Here is a 23,481-nt window from a genome sequence, read left to right on the forward strand (position 1 = left end):
GACACTACTCAGTGTGCTTGATGAATTTTTACTAATGAGGGAGTGAAAGCAAAGGCCTTACAGCAACAGTTAACCATATATTCTGATAATTCTTACAGATTGTGCAATTACATGATTACAAATGGATTTTTAAATGCCAAAAAATGCCTTTTTTTAAGAGCTAAATGTTAGGTCTGAGGAGTGTCAGAAATACCTGCTTTCAAAAATGACCCTTCAGGCACTGTAATGAACTTGCTGTCAGTCTTCTGTGCAATATCTTTCTCCCTTCTGGGTGCTTTAAGAGTATACTGTATGTCTTATTTTATTTTACCAGTATGTTTTAAGAGTGTGTATATTGGCTAATGATGGGTGTTTTTCTGTACAGCATGGTGGAAGATGTTTTAAAATTTTGCACTTTTCTAGGATTTGCAAGTTTGTAACCTGACAATTTTTAACATGCACACTTTTGTACATAATTAGCATTGTATATATTTAACATGAGTCTGAAGCAAATAAAAGTAATTGAATGCATAACTTCTCCCTTTATTAATAGCACAGAAATTAAACTAATAGTGTGGGATTACACTAAATGAATAATTCTTTCATTTAGCAGGTAAAGTTAGGCAGCAGGGACAGGTGGCTTGGATGTCCAGTCTTAATTGCATTAAAGTAACTTTTTTTTGGTGGGGAAGGAATCAAAGTGGATACATGAATGTACAGACCCTTTCAGACTAAGAACAGCAATGATTACTCAAGTACTGCAATAAAAATTGTCTTTTTGCTGGGAAGGAGAGATAAGAGTTGTGAATTAGGGTGGGGAAAAGACTCCACGAATGCATATTTATTTATAAAGCTAAGGTTCTCCACCCACCCTGGGACTAGAAGCATCTCTTTCCTTCCTCCTCATATATTTTTTCACTGCAGAATGTGCAAGGCTACAGATTCTGGAGATTACTGTCAATCAGGAGGAAACTGAAATCTGTTCCAGGCTCATGTTCAGTTGGTTTCTTACCCCTGTAAACAAGAAAAACCATGCTGTGAGCTTTAACAGGAGCTGAGACTGCTGTGCTTCCATCTGTTACTAAGGACAGAACAAGGCATCCTTATTCATAACAAGCAGTTTTGACTCCCTTCCTTGCCTGCATCATGGGGCATACATACTAGATTTCTTAGTTATATGTTCATATGTTTAAAGACATGACTTCCCTTGTTCTAGAGTTCAGCGCATGGGGACCAAGCCAGCGTTCCCCTGGCCTTCAATAACAGAGCTGACTACTGGGGCTCTTTCTGCGAACAGTGACTGTAGTTTGAAAACACAAGCATCAATGGATGTAATGCCATAGCACTTACTGGGTAAGTCAGAGTGCTGTCGTACTGCCTGCTCCTTTGGAGCATAAAGCAATACTTGTATTTTCCCCCAAAAATAAATGGAAGCAAGGGATTAAGTAACTTCTGATATAGGGTACAGGCAGCATGTGCCAGGAGTCTTAACAGAAGTCTTCTTTCCTGTCTGAAGGAGGGTATCAATTTAAATGAAGCATTTACCTCTGAAACAGACGTGCTCCTGTCACTCCTTGCAAGGTGGCTTTGTCTCCTTCCACTAGCAGCATTGCACCTTCCCGCAAGCCCTAATGGTGATGGAAACATTAAATGTTATTTTCAAGCTATTTAAAAGGCTAGAATGCTTGTCACAAGCAGGCCAGTTTTAGTGCAGCTCGCCATCACTACAGACAAGGCTTTCTCACTCACCTATTTCTAACAAAGATGTCAAGACAAAATTAGGAGAGTTATCTTGGTTTAGAAGCTGGTTTTCTTGTTTATTTTTCACTTTTAAAGGAGAAACCATTAAGGAGAAAAGGAAAGTGTGGGTTTTTTTTCCACAACTACTTCTGCTATCACCATTCTTAGATCCAGTTTGTGCCAAGCCACAGCCAGCTGGGTTTCCTAGAGCACAAACTACACTCCAAGCTCAAGTACAGGGACAGGAAACCCAGAGGTCGCACTTCCTCACTGTAACTACGAACATACTACTGAATGAGCAAATTCAGAAACCTAGGGAGATTAAAACAAATTGTAAAGTTAAGAATACCTGCAAAAAGATTAAGGAGCGGTATCTTAACATCTGCATGCACACCACCCCCAGCAGACAACATATGACTGGTGGCCAGTGACTAGAAGTTGCCAGAGCTGCCTAAAATACAGGGTTTGGCAACAGGACTCCAAGCATCTCACTTGTTCTAACCCATTTTCTGCAAGTGAGCGAAATCCAAGGTTGAAGCTCTTAGCAAGAATGTAACTGGCCTTCCATGCCGCAGTTCTGTAAGGCTTATCAGGCTGGGGAGCCCACACTGAAAGCTAGTAAGAATGCATTTAAAATGATTACCATACTTAGAGCCATGAGCTTCATGACTGGGAACTACTACTCACCAGAACGGGAGGGGTGTTTGGTTCTTCATGATACTGGCGAATTCTTTCCTCCCTTGTTTCCTGCAACAGTGAGTGTTAGATTTAGCTGCCCAGGCAGTACGGTAGGACTTGCAGCTATCCAAGCATGACACCAACCAATTTCATAACATTAAACAAAGCTGGCACTTCCCCTCAAGGATAATGGAGTGGCAGGTTTGACTTTAATAGATATGTATTCCACCCTTCATCACTAGCAGCAATTGCTGCAGGTTGATCAAATAACTCGCACAATCCCAGTTCCCAAAACCCTTTAAACTTGCTTCCACTCAGTTAATCCAGTTTTTTGGTGTTTTTGGTTTGTGTGTTTTGTTTTGTGTGTTTAATGCTAGCTCCACGTGCTCAACCTTGGAGCAAGAGCACTGAGGAAGATGGTGGAAGCAAATGCCCAAGATGTCACCCTCATGAAAGAGGGTAGCGAACCATGAATTTCCACTGATAAAATATGTGCTTTTTTGTCCTCAAGTAGGTATTACACTGAAGAATTTCCTTCTGTGAACAGTTCTGCCATGTTTCCTGGGGGTTTGCTGCTGAACTGAGCAACAGTAGTTAAAAGAAATGGAACCAGAAGGATTTGTTGGTAAGGAAACACAGGAACCCAGCAGGGACTTGGTACAGCACAGAGCTTCCAGCCTCTTTTCTGAGAAACAGCAGAAGTTATTTATAGGGAAAAGACTGCCTGCTTATCTAGTGACAAGCTGATTAAACGAGTACCTACTTCATCTAAATTCTAGAAGCATGCTCTGATCCTCCATCTCTCTGTTGTCCCCTAATTCTTAATACTTCCTCTAACCATGAAGGAATTTTGACTACAAGGAGGAAAGTATTTGGGCTATTAAAACATGCACCACAGAAGCTGCTCCCTGAAGAATTAACTGACAGGCTATTCAAGAATCGGCTCCTCCATAGTGGAGATGTTAGTCTTTCATGCTTGATGGTTAAAATGTTTTTCTTTCAGCTGTATTAGTACCTGTGCTTGCTCAGTACTGGATGTTACAGGGTATACTCTCTGCAAGGACACTGGTGCCTAGGTAGTTTCTTATACAAGATCGCATGCAATCTCAAGATCTCTTCTGATGGTTCCTTCAGATATTCCTTTAGATATTTAAGCCTCGTAATGTATGTTTAAGTTGGGTCTCCTCAAGCAGCAGGCGAGAGAGACTATGGCAGGACTTTCCAGAAACACAGTGGATTGCACATTTGAAGTTTATCTTTCCCTGTGCCATCCCCCTGCCCCAGGCCCCATTCCATGCCTAGGTATGAAGCAACAGTATTTTAGACATTGCAAAGCTGCTGTTTGTGAAAACATTTTGTTCCACTCTCAGTAATACTGTTGCCAACTTCTCTTCCCACTCAAAAGCCTTAGGAGGGAGTGAAGTGTTACTGCCTCACTAGCATTTCCAGTTGCTCAAGGGAGCAGCTGTTAACGACATTCTATAGCTTTGTAAGGCCTCACAAATATACATTGTTGTTGCACCTCTGCACCCTGGTTACTGTGTTAGCTCTGGCATGCTTTACTTACACCCATGTGAGTGCTTTTAACATCTGGGTCCAGGTAGTGGGGGTTAATATTGAAAGGAACTAAACCTAGAGCCTGCAGGGAAGGTGGATAAACAATTGGCATGTCATTGGTAGTATTGATGCTGATGGTAGCAACGTTAGTTCCTGCGCTGGATCCCACGTAAGGAATCCCATCCTGAAAGGACAAAAGCAATGATTAGTATGCAGTATTACAATCAGGAACTACATTTTATAGCGTTTTTTAGCATCTTATATCATTCTTGGAGACTCAGCAATCAGATCGCACTGAGTCCACATCTCACTGCTAACTTCACAGATGAAAAGCAGAAGAACAAGAATTCAGGTTCTGAGGTGCACAACAGCTTGTATATGTCAGTCATGGTTGTCAGAGAACTACTTGTTGGATGTCCTGGACTCATAACGCTGTGACCCCATCACAAGAGAACTTTGAAGGTTGTTAGTACATATATTGGATTTTACTAAGACAGATTTATTATGTGCATTGCATTTACAGGAAATACCTGCGCTAGCTTTTAACTAGCTTCTGAAGAGAGCAGCCCATCTGAAGCTGAGTACAATGTTGCCACAGCATCAGCTTACCAGTACTGTGACCAGCCAGTTTAGTGCGAGTTCAGGTATTACTATATGCTGTGTTCTAAGTGGAAGGATTCCACACAAACATGCAAGTATATGGATAATAGAACAATTTGTAAAAATAAGCTATCTTGAGAGAACCGCTGCTAGTATAAGTGTAACCAAACAGTTATCTAGACTTCACCGGTACTTGAACACTTTCTGGCTTTTTTGCCCACAACAGGCATTGAATTTCTGTATATTAAGACGGCCTAGCTACATAACCTTTTTTTCTTGGAAGCTGGCCTTTTCAAATGTATTGTGCTTGCATAAATCTGCCTGAAGTTGTTTGCAGTTCCATATTGCTAGGGGAACACCTGGCTTCTGTTCTGCTCCATGGATGGTATATCTTTGTGGTGCCTTATGAGATTTGCCAGCCAGAAGGGGGCTGCTGACCAGAAGGACTCGATGGCACTCATACCTCTCAATTCCAGATCAAAGAGGTACACAAGGTAATTACACCATTTTCAGCGTCAACAGGACATTGACTAAAAGGCATGTATGGATCCAACTCTATTAATAGTTTATTAGCAAAAAACTGCAACTTGAACGTGTCTGTATCTATTAGCAAAATAGAAAGTGGACACCTCAGGCTGAAAAGCAGGGTTTCTGGACATCGATTATGTCCTGCACTGCTCTTCATTGGTATTTTACACCGAGTAGCTTGCTTCTAAGGTATTATGCAGCATTGTACATCCCAAGGTCTTGCAGTCCCACATCTGGGAAACTGCCCTAGAAAGTTTGCTGACCTCAGGTCTTTTCAGGCTTCAATGACTAATGGCAGCCTTATTTGGCCACAGATCTCAGTCCACCAGGTTGCGTGAGATGGCTCAATATTTGAAGTATATTAGACACAAAGATGCAGAATGAACTTGGATTTGTCTGAACAAAAGCTTATGCATGAGATCCTGCCATTCAGACTTGGCCAACGTCCTGTAGTATTTACCTCAAGAACTCTTTTCCTGATCTCCTGTATTAGACAGTTGTCGTAGAGAGCTTTCAGGAGACGGAATGTGTTCCCACCTCCTGTGGAGAGAGAGCCCAGCTTATTTAACATGTTCTCACCACCAATATTCATCGAAGCTTTTACAAACTTGGCAGGCTCAATGATTTCTATGCTCTATTCAGGGTAGTACCCTGCATTGAGCAGCAGTAAAACCAGAAGCTTCAGAAGAGTGGTCACAGGGCAAGCTCTAGGCTCATGCCCCAAGTCCTTCTTGTAACACTGGTGCTGGCTCTTGTCAGCAGACACTGCTGTAATACCCAGGAGCACGGCATTAGGACTATGCTCAGTTGGAGCCCAGTAGTCCCGAAACTTTTTAGACTTGATAAGTGATGATCCAGCTGCGATGATTGTGTTTTATCACTGAAGTACTGTTCAAATGAATAATCTGAAATTTACTGGAGGTGAAGGTCCATTAACAAATCTCTCCTATTTCCATCCCCACCACTAAATGTAGGGTCTTACTGTTCCCCATCAAAGTACCGGTTTCTGTAGTTTCTAATGATTGCTAGGCCCAACTTTTTTGTTGTTGTTTCTACAGTGCCTGCTCTGAGCCGGACTAACCCAGTGCCCTATGTAAACCCTCATCAGGGAGCAAGAAGTAAAACTTACCGATAAATATTGCTTCAGATTTCCTTACAGCTTCCACTGGATCACAAGATTCATGAATGCTGTCCAGCCCATAACCTTAAATGAAAGAGTATTTTGCTTTGCCACTTCGGTTTGGTGGAGGAATGTGGTATGTTCAATTCCTCCCTCCCCCCGAGCCAAATGTCTTGCCAGACAACTAGGGAAATTTCAGAGAACTCTACAACGTAAAGTATATGTCCTACATTGGTGCAGGGCTTCTGCATCCAGCTGTACCAAAGGAAATGTTTGATTTACAGATATACATGCTCTGTATCTTAAGAGCGGAGCATTTCACTCGGCAGGCACAGGCTGAGGCACGCGGTCCTGCTGAGCATTACCGGCAAACTGGGAAACGAGAAGGAAAAAGCTGTCAGGCTTCAGCTCGGCTGCAAGTCTGAACACGACGTGCCACCGCTGGGTCTAGCATTACTAGTGCAAATATCTGATCTGATTTATTTTTTTTTTTAAATGGTTAAAATGTCTGGCTTTGACAGATTTGCCTTGCTGGGGTTCGCTGAGTACAGGGAGTGCCAGGAGAGCCAGAAGGTGGATGTGTGCTGGCAGTAATCTTTCTGCAAAAGAACGGAGCAAAGTGTGCTGCCCAGGGCAGTGAGTAGTGGTTATTACTGGGGTAACAGGTTATCCCGAATGGTGGTGGGTATTGGGCGGAGGTGTCGCTGTAGGCTGCTCTGGAAAAACCTTGGCTCGAAGCAAAGCTGAGTTGCTGTTATCATGGAAATGCGTGGCCGGCTGAAGTGCGTTATAGTAAAGGGTTTTGCGTTAAGCGGTTGCACGGCTCGACCCCAGGCTTAAGGTGTCAGGGACCAAACCGCGCCCCGGTGCGCTGGAGCAGGTACAGACGCGCTCGGTGTTTAGGAAACAGCTTCCTCCCCCAGGCGCCCCGAGCGCTCGCAACACGATTTCTTCCGGGGGCCTTTAGAGTAGCTGCTAGCGGGCAGCGGGCCCCGCGGCGGACCGACACCCCCCCCGCCCCGCCCGCTCCCGCAGCGGCGGCCCCCCCGCGACACCGGCCGCCTCCCCCCTGCGGCGGCCCGGGGCGCTGGGGCCGGCCCCGCTTACCCCAGCTCTCGAACTTCTCCCTCGCGGTGCGGGCGTAGGCGTCGCGGTCGTGCAGGGCGTAGGGGACGAAGAGCACCCGCTTCACCGTCCTGCGAGGAGAGAGGGGAGGCGGCGGTCAGAGCTGGGGCGGCCGGGCGGGCTCCCGCGGGCCCTGCGCGGTGCTTACTGCCCGAGGAAGCTCTGGATGTGCTGCTGGCAGTGGCCCAGGTACCCCCCGCCGTGCAGGGTGGAGTTGGAGACCAGCAGCAGGCGCCGCGGGCCCCCCATGCCGCCCGGCGCCGTGCCCCGCCGTCAGTGCGCGCAGCCCGGCCTGTCCCCGCTCGCCCGGCCCGGCCCGGCCCGCCCCTTCCTGCCCCGCCGCGGCCCGCGGGGTGGGGCCCCGCCGCTCCCGCCGCCCGGCCCGGCCATGCTGGACTTCGCCATCTTCGCCGTCACTTTTCTCCTCATCCTGGTGGGCGCCGTGCTCTACCTCTACCCGGTAATGCTGCTGCCGGTACCGGGCCCCCGGCGGGACGCACGGCACAGCCCGGCCCGGGGGGCAGGCAGCGAGCGGCCGAGAGGCCCGTCCCCCACCGCGCCCCGGGCCCTTCCCGCCGCCCCTGGGCCGCCCGGCCCCGCTCCGCTGCCCCACGCCCAGAGCCCGGGCCCATCCCGCGGCAGCCCGGCCCCCGCGCCCCGGCCCGCCGCGGTCGGTACGTGCCGGTGGCTGAGCCCACCGGGGGGCTGCGCCGGCTCCCCGGCAGCTCAGCTCGGCGGCCGTGCGGGTCTCCGGGGCGAAACCTGGGGGCGAGATCTGCGTGGCAAACCCGACCCGGGAAATCTGTACGCGGGGATCTACCCCCTCACCGGGTGGGTGATGCTGGTGTGCCCGGTGGGCCAGGCACGCGCTCACGGTCGATCGGCCTCGTAAGCCTTGGCAGGCGCGAGGCCTGAAGACGTGGCTTAGCCAGCTCTTGTTTAACGTTGCGAGTGGCGCAGCAGGATTGCGGTGGAAAATCCATCTCTCCCACTGGGAAGCTGTGGGACTTGTGCAGAATCTGAAGTTCAAGGGGGTTGATGCGTGTCCTTTTACCCTAGGCATCTAGGCAAGCTTCAGGTATCCCTGGGCTGGCTCCAGCTGATGAAAAGTAAGTGATTTCCATCCCAGCACTGATCAAGCTCAGCGTTGGCAGAGAGTGCTGTTCATGACGAGGTATCCTCTTTGTGTTCCTCAGGGATGGCAACCTGCCAGATATCATCACCAGCAGCAGTTTGCATGAGTTCCTGGTGAACCTTCATGAGAAATATGGCCCACTGGTCTCTTTCTGGTTTGGAAGACGTCTTGTTGTCAGCCTTGGCTCCATCGATCTCCTGAAACAACATATTAACCCCAACCGATTGCGTAAGTGTCCTTTGCTTTATCTTTGAGTCCACTGGTTCCTTCTGGCCGTGCTGGGCATCCTGTGTCCAAGAGAGCTGGAGTTTCGTTCAGAGCAGAAAGAAAACGAGGCTCGGTGTGCAGCTGAAATAGCGGTTAAGGTATGACTTTGGACTTAAGTATTAGTGGCAAAGAGTTGCTGCTGTCAAATGGCCATCAAGAAATGAGCATGCTTGTGCCTTCTACTATCTCCCTACAGGCAAATGTTTATGGAAAAGATCACTTGAAACAGCAGGGTGAAGGTCCTGTAGCTGCTTGGCATACATTTGAAAAGCAGTTTGAAATATAATTTAAGAGGGGAAACTTTGCTAAAGTAAGTCTGAAAACTACTGTGCTAGTTTGCGATAGCTCCCATGTGTAGTTCAGTGTAGAGGTTTTTAAAGTATTGTTTGAAGTTGTTCTTTAACTTTTGTTTTTTTTTGCGTGTAGAATTTTGTGCTCAATTTTGGAAGTGGTCAGTGGTGCTGGTAGCTGAGTTGACAGTCTTAGTCCTGGGAAGGTATTTTAATTTATGATATAAACATTTTAGGTGGGTGTTTTGCTTCCTAAGGGGATCACAGACGTTTAAGTTAACTCAGCTGATATTTGGGTTTACCCTCTTGTTTTTCCAGTTTTCATCTTGCAAAGTTGAATGAGGTGCTGGTTGACACATCTGACCTGATCCTTTAGGCTGCCTTTAGGCACAGGCAGGTATCTCAGCGTTACTTAGTGCTGAGGTTGTGGTGGGTAAGCGTCCTGTACAGTTGCATGACAGGCTCAAAAAAATGGTGATGATCTGGGGAAAGAGTGGGAGTTCATGAAGATCAGCAAAATGCAGCTGATAGCAATAACACTCCAGAAGGTGGGAACCCACCCTGAAAAATCTGGATGCGCTCAAGTGTGTTTGGGGGAAGTTGAGCAGACAGTCACTTTCTCAAAGCTCAGGGCAGTGGTGACAGGCCCCTGAGCAGGCAAGTTCTCGGAAATGTTCTGAATTTGGGAGTACGCAAATACTGGAAAAAAACAGATACAGTGCAAATGCAGGAAACAAAGTGACCCAGGCAGCGACCGACTAATCTAGTGTCCTGCTATGCCAAGGGCTAAACATAATTTTTTTTAAGGATGGGGATAAATAGGAAATGCATGCTATACTTCTTTGGTAATTAGAATTCTAGATAAGGAAAGTGATAGAACTGTGTTTCTGTCGGGCTTTCAGTTCAGAATTTGCTTGGACGCCACTCGGATCATCACTGAAGCTGGAGGTAATGGGATATGAGAAGTGAAAGAGGAAGCGAGGCTGGATTATGTTGGGAAAGCGAAGTGCTGAGGTGGGGAGGTGAAATACTCCCACTTAGGTTAGCAGCCTGCCCTGATGGTGTTACGCTGGGACCCCTTGTCAGCACAAGGAAGCAGAGTCAGATGGGCACCCCTGAGGGCTGGGATAGCAGAAACGGTGAGAAGCAAAAGCAGGCTGCACTAATTGCCTGCAGGATGACATGGCCGTAGAAAAAAAGAAGAGGGTACATTGAGTCATGTGTTTTCTGTAGAGAGAGGAAAGCATCTAGGCTATTGCACAAGATGAACATGAGCCAGACCTGGAATCCCATGTATGGCTCTGACCTCTGTACTTGGGCATGATTTTGGGTAAAGCAAGTGCAAAGAAGGGCTGCCAGTGCTCTCAGAGGAGCAAGGAGCCTGTCATGCAGGAGGAGCCAGGGACAGTGTGTTCTGCCCCACAGATGGAGGAGCTTATGGTGGCTCCTTCTAAAGGCAGCAGTGGCAGGTTTAAGAAGGAGGGTTCTCATGATCTGTACTGAACTCAGACCTGAAAAAGCAGCGATGTTAGTTGTATCCGTGCTTTCCTTTTAGCACTGATGCTTGTCAGAAGTGCTCAAACTTTATTAGAGGTGAGGAATCTTACTGTTTTTCCTGGAGGTTTCAGGTATAAACAACATGTAGTAGCTTAGCTGAGTGGTTGTAGCAAAATGCTTGCTTCCTCTACCATTTCATGGTGAGTGGTTATAAGTGGTAGCTCTCAGCCACAAACTGGCTCTGGGCAGCTTGTAGTTTTGTTGGAGGCCTGGTCTTGCACACATCTCTCCTGTGCGCACGGTGCTGTGGGGCAGGAGACAGCCCACTGTGAACTGGCTCATATCCAAGTCGCGGCTCTCCAACGCCACCAAAAAAACTCTTGCCATGCAATTTCTCCTCAGTCTGCTGGGGCACCTGAGGCCAGAGCTGTTCTTCATAGGTGCCTGCTTGTTGGTTTCCAAGCTGGAGGTGTAGGGTTTGTCTCCAAGTAGCAGAGAAAGGTTCCTTTCATCACATCTGTGTGTCACAGGTATGGTCAGACTTCTGGGAGAGAGAGAGGTGCTGGTAGTGCATCTCTTGTGAGAGCCTTGAAGTTGGACTAATTGCATTCATAATTATTAACAGGCTCCCCATGCCAGCAGACTGTTTTTTCTCATGCTTAAAGCAATGTTTGAAGCTGGTATGATTTCATGACCTCTTAAAGCTTGGTTGAGATGAATTTGCAAGGAGAATTCAAAGGAAGTAAAATTTTGCTGCTGTTACTGGTGATTCCCATGAGAGGCTTTGGGGAAGCAGTCCGGGCCTCCAAAGGGTGTGGATCTGAAGAGAGTAGACTAGTTCAGGACTGCCGGGACCCACCTGGAACACTCCTATGAGTTGATGTCACCTTTTGTGTTGGGCCAGCGAACCTGAAGCACCCTGAATGCTGAAGATGGAGCTATGGGTCGTGGCCTGTTTGAGCGGGACAGCTTTGTTGCTGTTCTGTGTTTGTACTGTGCAGCTTCAGAGGTCCTGTCCGTCTCTGATGTTCAGTTCTGCTTGGCATCTGTCTTGACTATCCAGAGTTAGATCTTTTCTCTATATTTACTTACAATGGTGTCCAGAATAGCACTCTGATGCCCTTGTGATGAAGAAGAAGCTTTCCTTGTAAGTAGAAGGAACAGCTGAAATTTTGAGATGCTTCACTAAGAGGACTGAAAGTGTAACCCTTGAGGTGTTTTCAAGACAAGGGCAAAGGAAGAAGTCCGTGGAAGCGTTGGTAGGACTGAGCCCTGTCTCCAAGAAGTGGTTTGTGCCTTGTGGAGTCACTAGCCTCCTGCACCTGTGGAGAAATAGCCATTCCCAAACACTGTGAGGCAGGGCCAGCCCTCAGCAAAGGGCAGCTTGGGCTCTGCAGTCCTGAGTTCATAACAGAGGGTGTTTTAGTGGCATGGGGCTGCCAGTTTGCATTAGGGACAGGGGAGAAAACATTGGAGCCCGGGGCTGATCCAGCAGTTTTCTTTCATACACACCAGGAGAACTTTGCAGTTTCTGCAGGTGATGATGCTAAGCATCGTCTAGCCTCTCCAGTGCCTCTGCTTGCCAGATTTGCTGTGTGGGCTTTACCGACAGCCATGTGTCTTTTTGGCTACCCTAGTACTGTGCCTAGCTCTGCCAGGGCCAGTCAGCAGGGAAGCGTGGCTTGAATAGCAGCAGCCACTCCATGGCAAAGTACCTTGGAGGAGGAATTGTCAGCAGCAGCCGGAGTCACATAGCAGCCTGCTCCACATGGAGAGCCACAGGTACCATCTGCTATGCCAAAAGACACATGCACATACTTGTCATTTAAAGTTGGGGAGAGCGTGAGATGCAGAGCTTAAAAACATGGGAAGCGAAATGGTGTGAGAGAAAAGCATTTAGGAAAGTTTACCATATTTATGCCTCTGGCCTCATTAGCTGCTTTTGTGTCATTAGGTAGTAAGTCCTCTACAGGTGGGAATTATCTCTGCTTGTATGTTTGTCCAGTAGCACAATGAGGCCCCAGTCTCTGCTGGGAAGCCTAGATGCATCCACAGCTGATAGTCATATGTGTCTAGCCCAGCCCTGATGTCTTCTGATGCCTCAGGGGTTTCCCTTTCTATCTGGGAGAAATAACAGATTGTGATAAACAGTTGAAATATCCCTCTTGAAAACCCCCTGATTGCTGCTTCCAGATAGTTCCTTAAAGATTCTGCCCATTCTGCAAGACCCACAGGAAAGTTTTCAGAAAGAGAAACGCGTATGCCATGCTTCATGGCACAGCTTTGCGTTGACACCTAATACACTTTAGCAAATTTAATAAGTAGAGGCCCTGGTGGTGAAATTCAGATTTAAAGATCTAACTGAAGTGACCACGGGTATGGAAGATGGAGGATAAGTGCTTGTGTTTAGTTTGTACGGTGTTGCAAGTGTCTGTGCAGAAGGAAGATAGAAAGTAAGGTAACAGAAGTAGGAAGTGTTCTGTAGCTTAGTGGGGTACCGTTCTCTGTAAGAGCTTCTCTGCCGGAGGCAGCCCTGACTGAGAGGTGGGTGTTCGTGTGGGAAGAGCTCATCAGCAGGGAACTCGGTGCATGCAAGAGGAATCACGCGGGAGCAGTAGGGTGCCCAGTGAGGTTTGCTGTGAAGCCAGGTAAGGAGTGCAGAGAGCAATCTCTGGCTAAGTCTCGCATGCGAGCTGGTACATCTTGAGTGCGTAGCCATGGTCAGGGCAGGAGGGCGCACCCGATGTCAAGGGGCAATGTGCTAGAGGGGCTGCAGATGAGGCTGCGGGAGAAGGGGAAGGAGCATGCCACTCTTCCCATTGTCACTGAGTCAGTGGCACAACCAGCTGGGAACTGGCAAGCTGGGAACAAGCTTCCAAGGCGTTGTTACTAAAGAATTACTTGGTAGAGCCAGCAGGCAGCCTCTGCAGGGGGAGCGGTACCCTGCCACACAGGAGAGACCTTATGAGGTCCCAGCCCATGCTAAGCAAGAGAAGCTTGACAGTCCGAAGAGACTGTTCCTGGGGGAAGAAGCTATGCCTTGCTTGCTGCCCAGAAGTAGCAGCACCCGGTTAAAGAGGTTGCTGTTTTCATCATCCCCGTGTGGTGTGACTGCCTGACTTCTGTGTGGTGTTTTTTTTCTTTGCTTTCAGTGGATCCCTTTGAGACGATGCTGAAGTCCCTCTTGAGGTACCAGTCCAGCATGAATAGGGATACAGGAGAGAGCCACACGAGGAGAAAGCTGTATGAAAGTGGTGTGACCAAGTCCTTGCAAAGTAACTTTGCTCTCATCCAGAAGGTGCGTAACTGCCCTCGTACAGCGGAGAAGCCCTGTGTGGCTCATGGGAAAGTTTAGTGAGGACGACCACTGGGATAAAGGAGCTGCATTCAAATTAGTGCTGAAACTATAAGCCATCTGAGACAGCAAACAGCCTCTGCCCATTCCAGCATGGTGTGAATATTTGGTTTCTCTTAGCTCCAGTGGGTTAGGGGGAAGGGCTGGGTTTGGTGGCTTTTTGTGCTAAGATACCAGATGCAGATAAAGGTGGAGCACCTGGATTCTAGATTTATTTCCCAGGACAAGAAGGAGGAGCAAGGAATCAGCTATTGGGGCCACAAACAGGTGAAGAACTGTTCTGTTGACTCAGTCCAGCAGCCAGAATATGATCTCTTTGCTCAGTTTGGAGCTACTAGTATTAAAGGTTTTAAGGTTTCTTCCGTGACAGAGGGAAGAAGAGAGTAGGACAGGGCTTGTTGGGGGAAAACCTTGGGAAAAAGCAGAATATTTCAGGCTAAAATGTTACTGTTTAAGTTAACAATGGAAGGAAACCCTGGAAAGAGTGTAGCTTCATGCCGTAGCCGTGGAAGTGTGGTCCGCCTTAGGAACTGGGTGGGAATGTCTCCAGGGTATGTTTGGTAAATAGGCTGCTGATATTACTGCCAACTAATGGTTCCTTCCCTCTCAAGCTGTCAGAAGAGTTGCTAGCCAAATGGCTCTCTCTCCCTGAGGCACAACACGTGCCGCTTTGCCAGCACATGCTGGGCTTTGCCATGAAGTCTGTCACGCAGACAGCTATGGGCAGCAGCTTTGAAGATGACCGGGAAGTCATCCGATTCCGCAGGCACCACGATGCAGTAAGTGTCACAAAAAGCCAGGAAATCTCCCTGTTACATTTGTACATGCTAACAGCGCACAGCTTGTGTCTGCGTGCAGTTTGGTACAAGCTACTGCTGAGACTTTAACAGTAAGCTAATACTAAGCTTGAGAGCTTGAGGGCTCTGCCTCAGTTGTCCCAAGCTGAAACTATCAGAAAGATCCTAATGCTGATCCTGCTGTTGTTAGCCTAAGGTGTTTCTAAAAGATCTGTGGGGATCAGAAACCCAGATCCAATGGCAGCTGAGAGGTGTTTGGTACTTAAGTCTGTTAAACTCTACTGGGAATGCTAGTGGGACTTCTCCTTTTCAAAGATCTTCTGAAGGCTCTGTGACATTGTAGAGAGAGGAAAATATGAGGAGGTCCTAAGCTGTGTCCACATCTGGGGATGTCAGATCTGCTGGTGATAGGGTGGGAGAGAAACAGTTCTGCCTCCCATTCAAAGTTCCCATGCCTTTTCCCCTACAGCTGTAATTACAGTTGTTTCAGTTAGATTCAATTTTAGCTAGCATAGATGTAATATCTGGAATAGGACTTGGTTTCCTGAAGAGGAGACCAGTTCCATATTCACAGGACGTCTCAATTTTTTTTGGTGTTTTCATTTTCCTGAATAGGGAAGAATAGAAAAGTCCAAGCAGTCTCAGCTTATGGTGAGTGATGGGTGCTTTTCCCTTTGTCCTTCTTTCAGATCTGGTCAGAGATTGGGAAAGGTTTCTTGGATGGGTCCCTTGACAAAAACATGACTAGGAAGAAGCTCTACAAAGATGGTAGGTTCCTCCCAAAATCAGTCTTCCACTCTGATTAATACTTAGAATTAGCTAGCATATAGAAGCACTAATTTGTCCAGCTGTCTTGGCTTTTCTGCAGAGTTGGTCATCATGGCATAAGCTACCAGATGTGTCCTCCTTACTCTTGCAGAAGATTGTTGGTTTGAAGTTGAGTGACAACCCTGCTATTGCACAAGAAGTTTGTAGTAGAGCTCTAGTTCCAGGTCTGGGACTGTCCAGTCTGGAGACTGATAGAGGATCCTGGGAAGTATCAGGGTGTGCTTGCTCCCTTCCTGTTCTGTTCCCTAGCACCCGCTTTTGACCTCTGTTAGAGGCAGACAACTGTGTTAGGTGGAGACAAACGGAGCCACTTGGTTTGGCCTGTATGGTCATTCCTGTGGTGCTGCACCATTTGGTGAACGCGCTGCCAGTCACTCGCTCACAGGCTGGAAGACACAATTACAGAGGTGCTGCTTTGATGGATTCCTTCCACATGATAACCTCTGATGTGCTATTACAAAGTAACATGATTTTCAGGTCTGTTGTGGCAGTGCTTTTGTTTCTCATAGATTTCACAGTAAGTTATTTTATTTTTCAGTTGTCCTGTCTTCTTTGTTGTTAATAAACCCTTTCAGTATTGATTGATAAGATGTTAAAGAAAAGTAGCTTGTATCTAGAACTAAGGATTTGGTTGTAAATCCTCCAGACTCAGTGTTTCCTTCTTTAAGTTGCCGTGGGTTTCAGGACCTGAGGACAGCTACTGCCCCGTTAAAATGGGTTTCTCCCATGGCACCTGTTCAGGACTGTTCCTGAGCTGTAGTACGATGATGTGTTAGGACACAATTTCTTGAACTCCAGGTAGTGATGCTTGGTGTTTAAGTGTGGCTGGCCTTCCTATGCAGAGGGGAGGGACGAAGGGTGGTGCTAAGACGAAGGGGCTGAATTGGGCCTTGGTAAATCGAGTTTCATATCCAACTTCTGCTCCATGATTCCTGGATAGTCTTGAGTAGGTCGTTTAAATCAGACAGGCAATGGCACTTAGGTCCCTAACTCCCCCCAGCTCCCACAACAAGCACTGGGAGTTAGGCTCCCACATATCTTCAGATGTGTGGACTCTGTGCCAAAACCCCTCCTGCATGTTCCCCACCTTCCTTTCTCTGCAAACTTTAGCACAGAGCCGTCCTCTTACACCATGCTTGCAAAAGGGACAGCATCAGTAGCTGGAGGTGCTGTAACACTTTAATAATTTTAACTCTACAGGCCATGCAACTCGTGTTACCTGGTTCAGATGTTTTTTGTGGGGGCTGATGAAACATGTTCTCTGATGGTTCAGCACTGACTGTTATTTGGCTTCCCCTTACATGAGTTCAGCTCAAAGTACATGTCTTGGTTGTACCTGTAAGGACGGCTTTTTATAGGCAGGCTGTCTTATTTGCTTCCTGTGTTTTCAACTAAATTGGAGATTCCACCTTCCACATGTAACAGGGCCTGCTTCTGTAAATGAGCCCAGCAGGGACAGCTGGTCTGAAAATCTGCATGGAGAGATAGATTTGCTTCTCTGCAGCACTCAGGATGACCAGGTTTTAAAATAAATGTTTCTTTTTGCTTCCAAAGCTCTGATGGAGATGGAATCCACCTTAAGGAAAATTACAAAGGAGCGCCGAGGCAGAGCATTCAACAGGCACATCTTTATAGACACCTTGCTGCAGGGGAGCCTCAGTGACCAGCAGGTCTGTGCGCTGTTATGTCATTACACAGCAATGGAATTTTGCTAGATGGGCAGCTCATTGCTTAGTAGCCTTTGATTAATTTAAGTTTTTGCATCTTAGGTCAGTTTCCTTATTAAAGCAGGGTTTCTTGTTCTTTCTTCCACTCCTACAATGTTTAATTGCATTAGAATTTGGTAGCTTCCCTTGCCACTGCTTCATTGCTGTTTTTATAAACCAGAAGTATGTTAATATTAAGCATGTCTCATGTGCCATTCCAGTGGAAGTTCTATAGAGAGTTCGGTCTATGTCTTCTAGATGTATTTCCTGCTCTCTGCACTGAAGGGATTTCATGTGCTTGAGTGGAGAATCTGCTACTTCTTTTTTATCTTATGAACTTCATTCTCTGAAGTAGATTTTATCTCCTAGATTCTGGAAGATACAATGATTTTCTCCTTGGCAGGATGCATAATCACTGCTAACTGTAAGTACAGGTTGTAGGTAACTTTCCATCCTTACACTCAGCTGTCTAAAACTGTGTGTGATGACATGAGACTTATTCTAGCCTAATAGAAAATTATATTCATCATTCTCTTTCTCCTGAGCTACACATGTAGAGAAAAAGCTAATTTTTACATCAGACTCTTGACACAGCCTCACAGCTAGTTGTGTTTGACAACTTTCCCAGTCTTTTGGTGAACTTAGAATTTCTTCCCATTGCTTTTTGCTTGTACTCTAACCCCAGCCAACTGATGCTAAATTTGATAAAAAAGCACCAGAAGACATAAGCCACAAAGATCATGTTGTAAAATAGGTTTTGGCACATGGAAAGGAAATTAAAGCAGAGTGCTGGAATCTGACTGGCTGCTTCGAATTTCTGGAGGATAGGTGTGTTCCATGTATGGAAGACTTTCAAAGAAGCTACTTTGGGATTTGTGCAAAGATTATGGGAAAAAAAGCCCAAATAAAAATACAAACCGGAGCTGTGTAAAATTTGTTGTGATAGGGGGGTGATTATCAGGCCCTGTATCTCATCCAGTGGGGATGAGACTCCAAAGAAAACCTCCCAGGTGCAGCTGGGTGTTAAAGAATGTGGAAAGTAAATTTGGCAACTATGATAATACTCTCCACAGAGAATAGCCTCTCCAAGTACTCCAAGATGACTGTTATTTTAAGGGGCTTGAATCCTCAGGGATTTCAGATAGTTCTCTTGAATAGGCAGTTTGGAGTGGTAGAAACATTACCTTGTAGCTTTAGGGAAACTGCATCCTATACACTTATTTCCTATGCAAGGTTTCTTTTTCACTCTGCTGTTGAAGATATATACTCACAAAATAGTTGCAGGGGAGACAAGTATTGGCCAGCTTGCTGCAGAGGGCTATACTGTTCTTGTCACTCTCTGTCAGGAGCCCCAGATGTTGGCTGGCTGGAGCACTTGCCTGAGATGTGCTGGGGAAGCCCTCTAAAGAAGGGAATCTTCTGATGCTTTGGACAAACCAGTCTTTCTTTTGCATGGTTGGTCTAATAACCCTGGTTCCCCAGGTTTTGCTGGGCTCTGTGGTCTCTTCCCCAGAACTGTGAGACTGAGTGGCTCAGCCTCCTGCACAGCTCCCTAAGCTCCTCATAGCATTGGAAAGACAACTTTATTTTGCAGGATCTCTTGTTGCATAGGAGTTCAGCCTCCACTCTTGCCACTGCATGCAGAATCAGTACAACCTCTTGTTAACAGAGCTCACCCTTTTCTGGGTCAAAAAGTAATGTTCCACGTACAGGAAGTAAAAAACTGGACACAGTTTGTAAAGAAGTGAATTTTCTGGGTCCAGTCTTGTCTTGATTTCTTCCCTAGTGTGTACCTGGGCAGTCTATTTCCTGACAACCTCAGAAGATGTTCAGCAGAATCTCTACAAGGAAATGGACCGCGTTCTGGGGAAGGGACCAATTACGCACGAGAAAATCGAACAGCTCAGGTGGGTCCCGTGGAAGGAACTGCAGAGGAAGGTGGTTATCTCATGTGGTGGGGACAGGGGCTTCATGAGCTGGAGCCTGATGCCCAGCCTACGCTGGGCCAGAAGAAGACATCCAAAAGATACTCGCTTATTTTTTCTGGAAGTCATCAAACCACAGGATGACTCACAGCACAGAGAGAATCTGCTGTAGGGCTCCAGACATGGGGACCAAGCTGCTCTCTTCAGGTTGTCTATAGGAAACCCTTTAGGTTCATGGGCAGAGGAGAGCACAGAATTGATGCCCTGGCTGCCAGGACAAAATTTGTTTACTTACTGTCTTGTTTTGTTTCTGTCCTGGTTTGCCTTCTAGAAGTAATCAGTCATTTTAGTGGTTGGATTCATGTTAGACATATTTAGAGAGAAAGCATGTAATAATCTTTTCAAAGGGCCACAGAATGATGACTGGTCAACAGTGTGCCTTTATTTTTCGTGCATCTGTTGGTGCCACTGGGTGCCTTTTCTGTTTGGACTGCTGTTAGAGTTTCAGTAAGGGAGTAGTGAGTATGTGGGTTTCTCACTGCTGCTTGTATGGATGAGAGGTCCAGGAAGAGGGCTGGTGTGTTTATGCTTTTTAGCAGAGTTTGGTATAAAATGTGAAAAAAGTGTAGTGAAGAGAAATTTCAATAACCTTCCCTAAAAGCTGATAATGAGATCTAAGGCTTCTGGCAAAGATGCTGTGCCTTCTTGCCAGAAAAAAAATAATGAAGTGCCTCAGTGTGGTTTGAGGCAGCTTCAGGAGCAGGCTGTGACCCTGAGTGCAGCAGGTGACTCTGCTTTCTTTGCTGCCACTTGGATGTAGACAAGCTTCTCTCTGGGAGGGTTAAACTAACCAGGTCTTACTGGTTGCAGATACTGTCGGCAGGTCCTGTGTGAGACAGTGCGAACAGCAAAGCTTACGCCCATTGCTGCACAGCTGCAGGAGCTGGAGGGCAGAGTCGACCAACACACTATCCCCAAAGAGGTAGGGCACTGCTGGGAGCACTAGGCGACCCTCCTTTCCTGGAGGGAAATTTGCTGTTTCTTCTTCCTCCCACTGAGCAGTGAGGCAGGAAGAACGTTTCTTCGGACACTGTTGAACCCGAGCAGCTGCTCTGTCATCTGAAAGTGCAGTTTAGCTCAAAGTTTGCCCCGCAGTTCCTCTGGAGGAGAGGCTCTGGGAATCCATGTTTTCTTGTTGAGCAGATTTGCTTTTGCTTCTGGGTCCACCAGGGATGAATCATCTTTTGAAGGGGCTTATGAGCTCAGTTGTGCGTTGAAGAGCATGATTTCAGGCCTGATTGTATCACCCATATTTCCCACACAGAGCGGTACCTTCCATTGCAGAGAATAAAGTGTTCCATACATCTATGCCAGCAAGAGAAGAGGAATGGGATCAGACCCTCTCTAACCACCAACAGTTGTAGCATGGGCCTTAGAAGTCAAAATCATAACATCAGGGCATGGATTATGGAAATCTGTAGATGAATATAGAATATTATCTTTTTAATGCACCGAAGAAATAGGAGTAGTCTACAGAATAATCATCACCTAGCAGGGCTGCCCAGAGATGTCTTTAATTGTGCATTTCTTTTTGCTCTGACATATGTGTCCTGATTTTCTTCACAGACCCTTGTGCTTTATGCTCTTGGTGTGATGCTGCAGGATAGTTCATCTTGGCCATCACCATACAAGTATGTAGAGTCAAGACTTTTATTGCAGCTCATCCTTTTCCTTTTTTTAATTAATACTATTTAGATCTTACAGCACAGCCTGTTTGGCTGCAGGGCCTGCCTTAAGTAGATTTTGGAGATGAAAGGGAGTCTAAAAGAAAATCAAGCAATGAAGGTCTTGGTTTGTCTCCATGGGTGGGATTTCAGGGCGATTTAGGACATGATCTTCCCGTGTATGTGTTAGAGTTTGATGAAACCTTTTTTTTACACGCACACACACACACAACTTCCCTGGCAAATGCTGGTAACTTCCTTTTAAGGTTTTTTTGTGAAAGAGAAGCAGTGATTTGAATTGCTTTGGAATCACTGCTTGTCATCATGAAGCAATGACGCAAGGGAAGATATGTCAGTCTGAAGCTTTGTTTTCTCAGGGGGAAGGGAAATGCTACCTCATTACTTCTATCTATGAAAACATAACCAGATCCAGGCCACTGTTTTGGAGGTTAAAGAAGAAAGTTGCTGTAGCTTCCTGTGGCCTCCAGGTGGCAAATATTAACGTGTGTCTGACTTCGCTTGGGCTGGGAAAAAAATGTGGGTTACTCACTCTAGACAGGAAGAACAGACAGCTGAGATTTAGGAGAAAGAATAGAGCCTTTAGAACAGCACTTGTTCTCTCCTGGGGGCGTAGCTCTTACAAAAGGGTCAGGCGTTGATGCACCCACCCATGAGCATCTTGGCAGGGACTGCCCGCTAGGACAGGGCGCACGCTGTGTTTGGGAAAGGTTTGCTGAGGCTTGGTGGGAGGGACAGTGAGGACTGCTGTGAACATAGTGTGTTTATTCCGAGATGAAGGGGTCTGAGGTTTGGCCTGGGTAGATGTGTGTTTCTGTGATCGAGACAGGAGATCAGCTCCTTGATCCTTTCACCTACCTACTGTACAAAACCACTGTTTGTGGCTGTTTGCCCTCCCTATTTTTTTGCTGCATTTTCTTTCCTTTTACAACATCTTCAATTTGCCACTTTAGTTCAGAGGGAATATAAGTTTGATGCTGCTTTTACTGGGGATCACCACGCATGTGCCCTTTCGCTTTGGTAGAAGCAGAGCAGGGATGTTTAGGCAGGGAGAAAAAGACCTGGAGTATAAGCAGAAAGTTTTAGCAGAAAGTGAAAGAGAACTGTCTTCCATCCATCAAATTTCCTGTTTGGTTTTGGTGGTTTTTTTTTAATATTTAAGTTGAGTGATATTTTGTTAGTCTCCCTGGGGTTAGTTGATTATGGAAATCTTGTTTTAACTCATGCCAGCCCTGGATAATAGTTTTCTCACATCCTCCACCATCCTAATGCTAGAAACCGCTTTTCTCACTTGAATGAGTCACCAGCTTCCCTCCCCCAGCACAAACACATACACACCAGCTGCTTGAGGAGAAGGGTGAGGGGAAAGGAGAAAAGGGAAATATTTTTGGAAGTGAGAGAGGAAAGGACCCAGAGGGAGAGAGAGGGGGAGACAAGTCACTTGTGTTTGCCCTGGAGGGGAGTAGAGGGCACGTAGCAGCATCAGCTCAGCTGTGTGCTCAACCTAAATACTCACTGCTGAGAGGCAGTGCATGTTCGTTCCAGCCCTGTGTCACATTAACACAGTTTATCAGCATTTTGACCGAGCTGGGGCACAGCTGACCAGCTGGGGATATAGATGGAGCAGATGCACAGTTGCCCTCATATATCTGTGTGAAATTACCCAGCATGATTTAGAGAGAGATTAGTGAGATTCTTTATCTCATCACCAGTTTCTTACTCATGTGTGCGTGCGCATGTGTCCAGGGAAAGGACCCTGTGCCTGCACAGAAGGCCTCAGTGTATTTTGTGTTTCACAGGTTTGACCCAGAGAGATTCAATGAAGAATCAGCCATGAAAAACCTCTCCTTGTTGGGTTTTTCAGGAAGCCAGGAGTGCCCGGAGTTGAGGTGAGCATAGGGAAGGAAGTCTGTGTGTGGGTCTGTGGCAGACAGGAGAGAAGGTGCTTTCAGCCTCTTCCTGTTGCTGCTAAGACAATCTGTCCAAGCTGGCTGTTGTCCTTTTTCAGATTTACATCGTAGCAAGGGTTTTATTCTATTCTCCTGCCTCTTCCCTCAGGTTTGCCTATATGGTGGCTACAGTTCTGCTGAGTGTCCTGGTGAGGAAACTGCATCTCCATCCAGTGAAAGGACAAGTCATGGAGACAAAATATGAGCTGGTAACCTCACCAAAGGAGGAAGCCTGGATAACGGTGTCTAAGAGAACCTAAGAGCAAGTAAAATAGGGGGCTAAAAGTGCCAGAAGTGATGCTCTGAACAAGGGTTTCAGGGGGAATCATGCTGGTGCCATGCTGACTCAGCCAAGGAATTTTACATCCAGGGTTTGTTACCTTCCACATTTTTAACCACATACCTCTCTTGGGTACTTTTTCTAACTCAACCAGTAGTCGTATTAAAGTAGATTTAATCTGTATGCCTTTTTTACATTTGCATTTGGATCTCTGGCCAAACCATTCCAAAGGAAGCAACAAAACGTTGTAGTGGTGTATGTATGAATTATTGGGTGTCAACTAGTCAAAAGACCAGACCTCCGATGAATCCAGCCCCTCTCCAACAGTAGCCAGGGATGGGTAAGAGTGCCTCTCATACAGTGGAATGCTTCTTCATGGATCC

The 23,481-nt window shown here is 46.6% G+C and overlaps 2 protein-coding genes across 4 annotated transcripts; one reads left to right on the forward strand and one right to left on the reverse strand.

Annotated features, from left to right (window-relative positions):
* Positions 1 to 501: 501 nt before the first annotated feature.
* LOC121093118 (alpha-aspartyl dipeptidase-like) lies at positions 502 to 7,657 on the reverse strand. Its single transcript, XM_040604972.1, has 8 exons — positions 7,476 to 7,657; positions 7,310 to 7,398; positions 6,212 to 6,286; positions 5,543 to 5,622; positions 3,965 to 4,138; positions 2,407 to 2,466; positions 1,525 to 1,607; positions 502 to 993 (listed from the first exon to the last, which is right to left on the reverse strand). Exons 1-8 carry the CDS (start codon positions 7,574 to 7,576, stop codon positions 915 to 917), a joined length of 741 nt encoding a protein of 246 aa, XP_040460906.1. The 5' UTR covers positions 7,577 to 7,657; the 3' UTR covers positions 502 to 914.
* Positions 7,657 to 23,281, forward strand: LOC121093117 (cytochrome P450 20A1). 3 transcript variants are annotated; one of them, XM_040604969.1, is made up of 13 exons: positions 7,657 to 7,787; positions 8,387 to 8,436; positions 8,524 to 8,690; positions 13,669 to 13,814; positions 14,483 to 14,650; positions 15,358 to 15,436; positions 17,051 to 17,166; positions 17,572 to 17,626; positions 18,989 to 19,109; positions 19,998 to 20,109; positions 20,754 to 20,818; positions 22,669 to 22,758; positions 22,928 to 23,281. In XM_040604969.1, the coding sequence occupies exons 1-13, from the start codon at positions 7,716 to 7,718 to the stop codon at positions 23,076 to 23,078; spliced, it is 1,392 nt and encodes a 463-aa protein (XP_040460903.1). In that variant the 5' UTR covers positions 7,657 to 7,715; the 3' UTR covers positions 23,079 to 23,281. The 3 variants fall into 3 exon arrangements, with proteins under 3 accessions (XP_040460903.1, XP_040460905.1, XP_040460904.1); XM_040604970.1 differs by having other exon boundaries at positions 7,676 to 7,760; XM_040604971.1 differs by lacking the exons at positions 13,669 to 13,814; positions 14,483 to 14,650; positions 15,358 to 15,436.
* Positions 23,282 to 23,481: the final 200 nt, after the last annotated feature.

Source organism: Falco naumanni, chromosome 8 (assembly GCF_017639655.2).
Source record: "Falco naumanni isolate bFalNau1 chromosome 8, bFalNau1.pat, whole genome shotgun sequence".
In the NCBI taxonomy this organism is placed as follows: Eukaryota; Metazoa; Chordata; class Aves; order Falconiformes; family Falconidae; genus Falco; species Falco naumanni.

Coding starts and splice junctions, on each gene's coding strand:
- LOC121093118 (XM_040604972.1), bottom strand. CDS start 7,576: ATGGGGGGCCCGCGGCGCCTGCTGCTGGTCTCCAACTCCACCCTGCAC. Junction 6,287..7,309: donor GGAGAAGTTCGAGAGCTGGG/GTAAGCGGGGCC, acceptor CTTTCATTTAAG/GTTATGGGCTGGACAGCATT. Junction 5,623..6,211: donor ATCTGAAGCAATATTTATCG/GTAAGTTTTACT, acceptor CTCTCTCCACAG/GAGGTGGGAACACATTCCGT.
- LOC121093117 (XM_040604969.1), top strand. CDS start 7,716: ATGCTGGACTTCGCCATCTTCGCCGTCACTTTTCTCCTCATCCTGGTG. Junction 15,437..17,050: donor GAAGAAGCTCTACAAAGATG/GTAGGTTCCTCC, acceptor TTGCTTCCAAAG/CTCTGATGGAGATGGAATCC. Junction 20,819..22,668: donor TCTTGGCCATCACCATACAA/GTATGTAGAGTC, acceptor TGTGTTTCACAG/GTTTGACCCAGAGAGATTCA.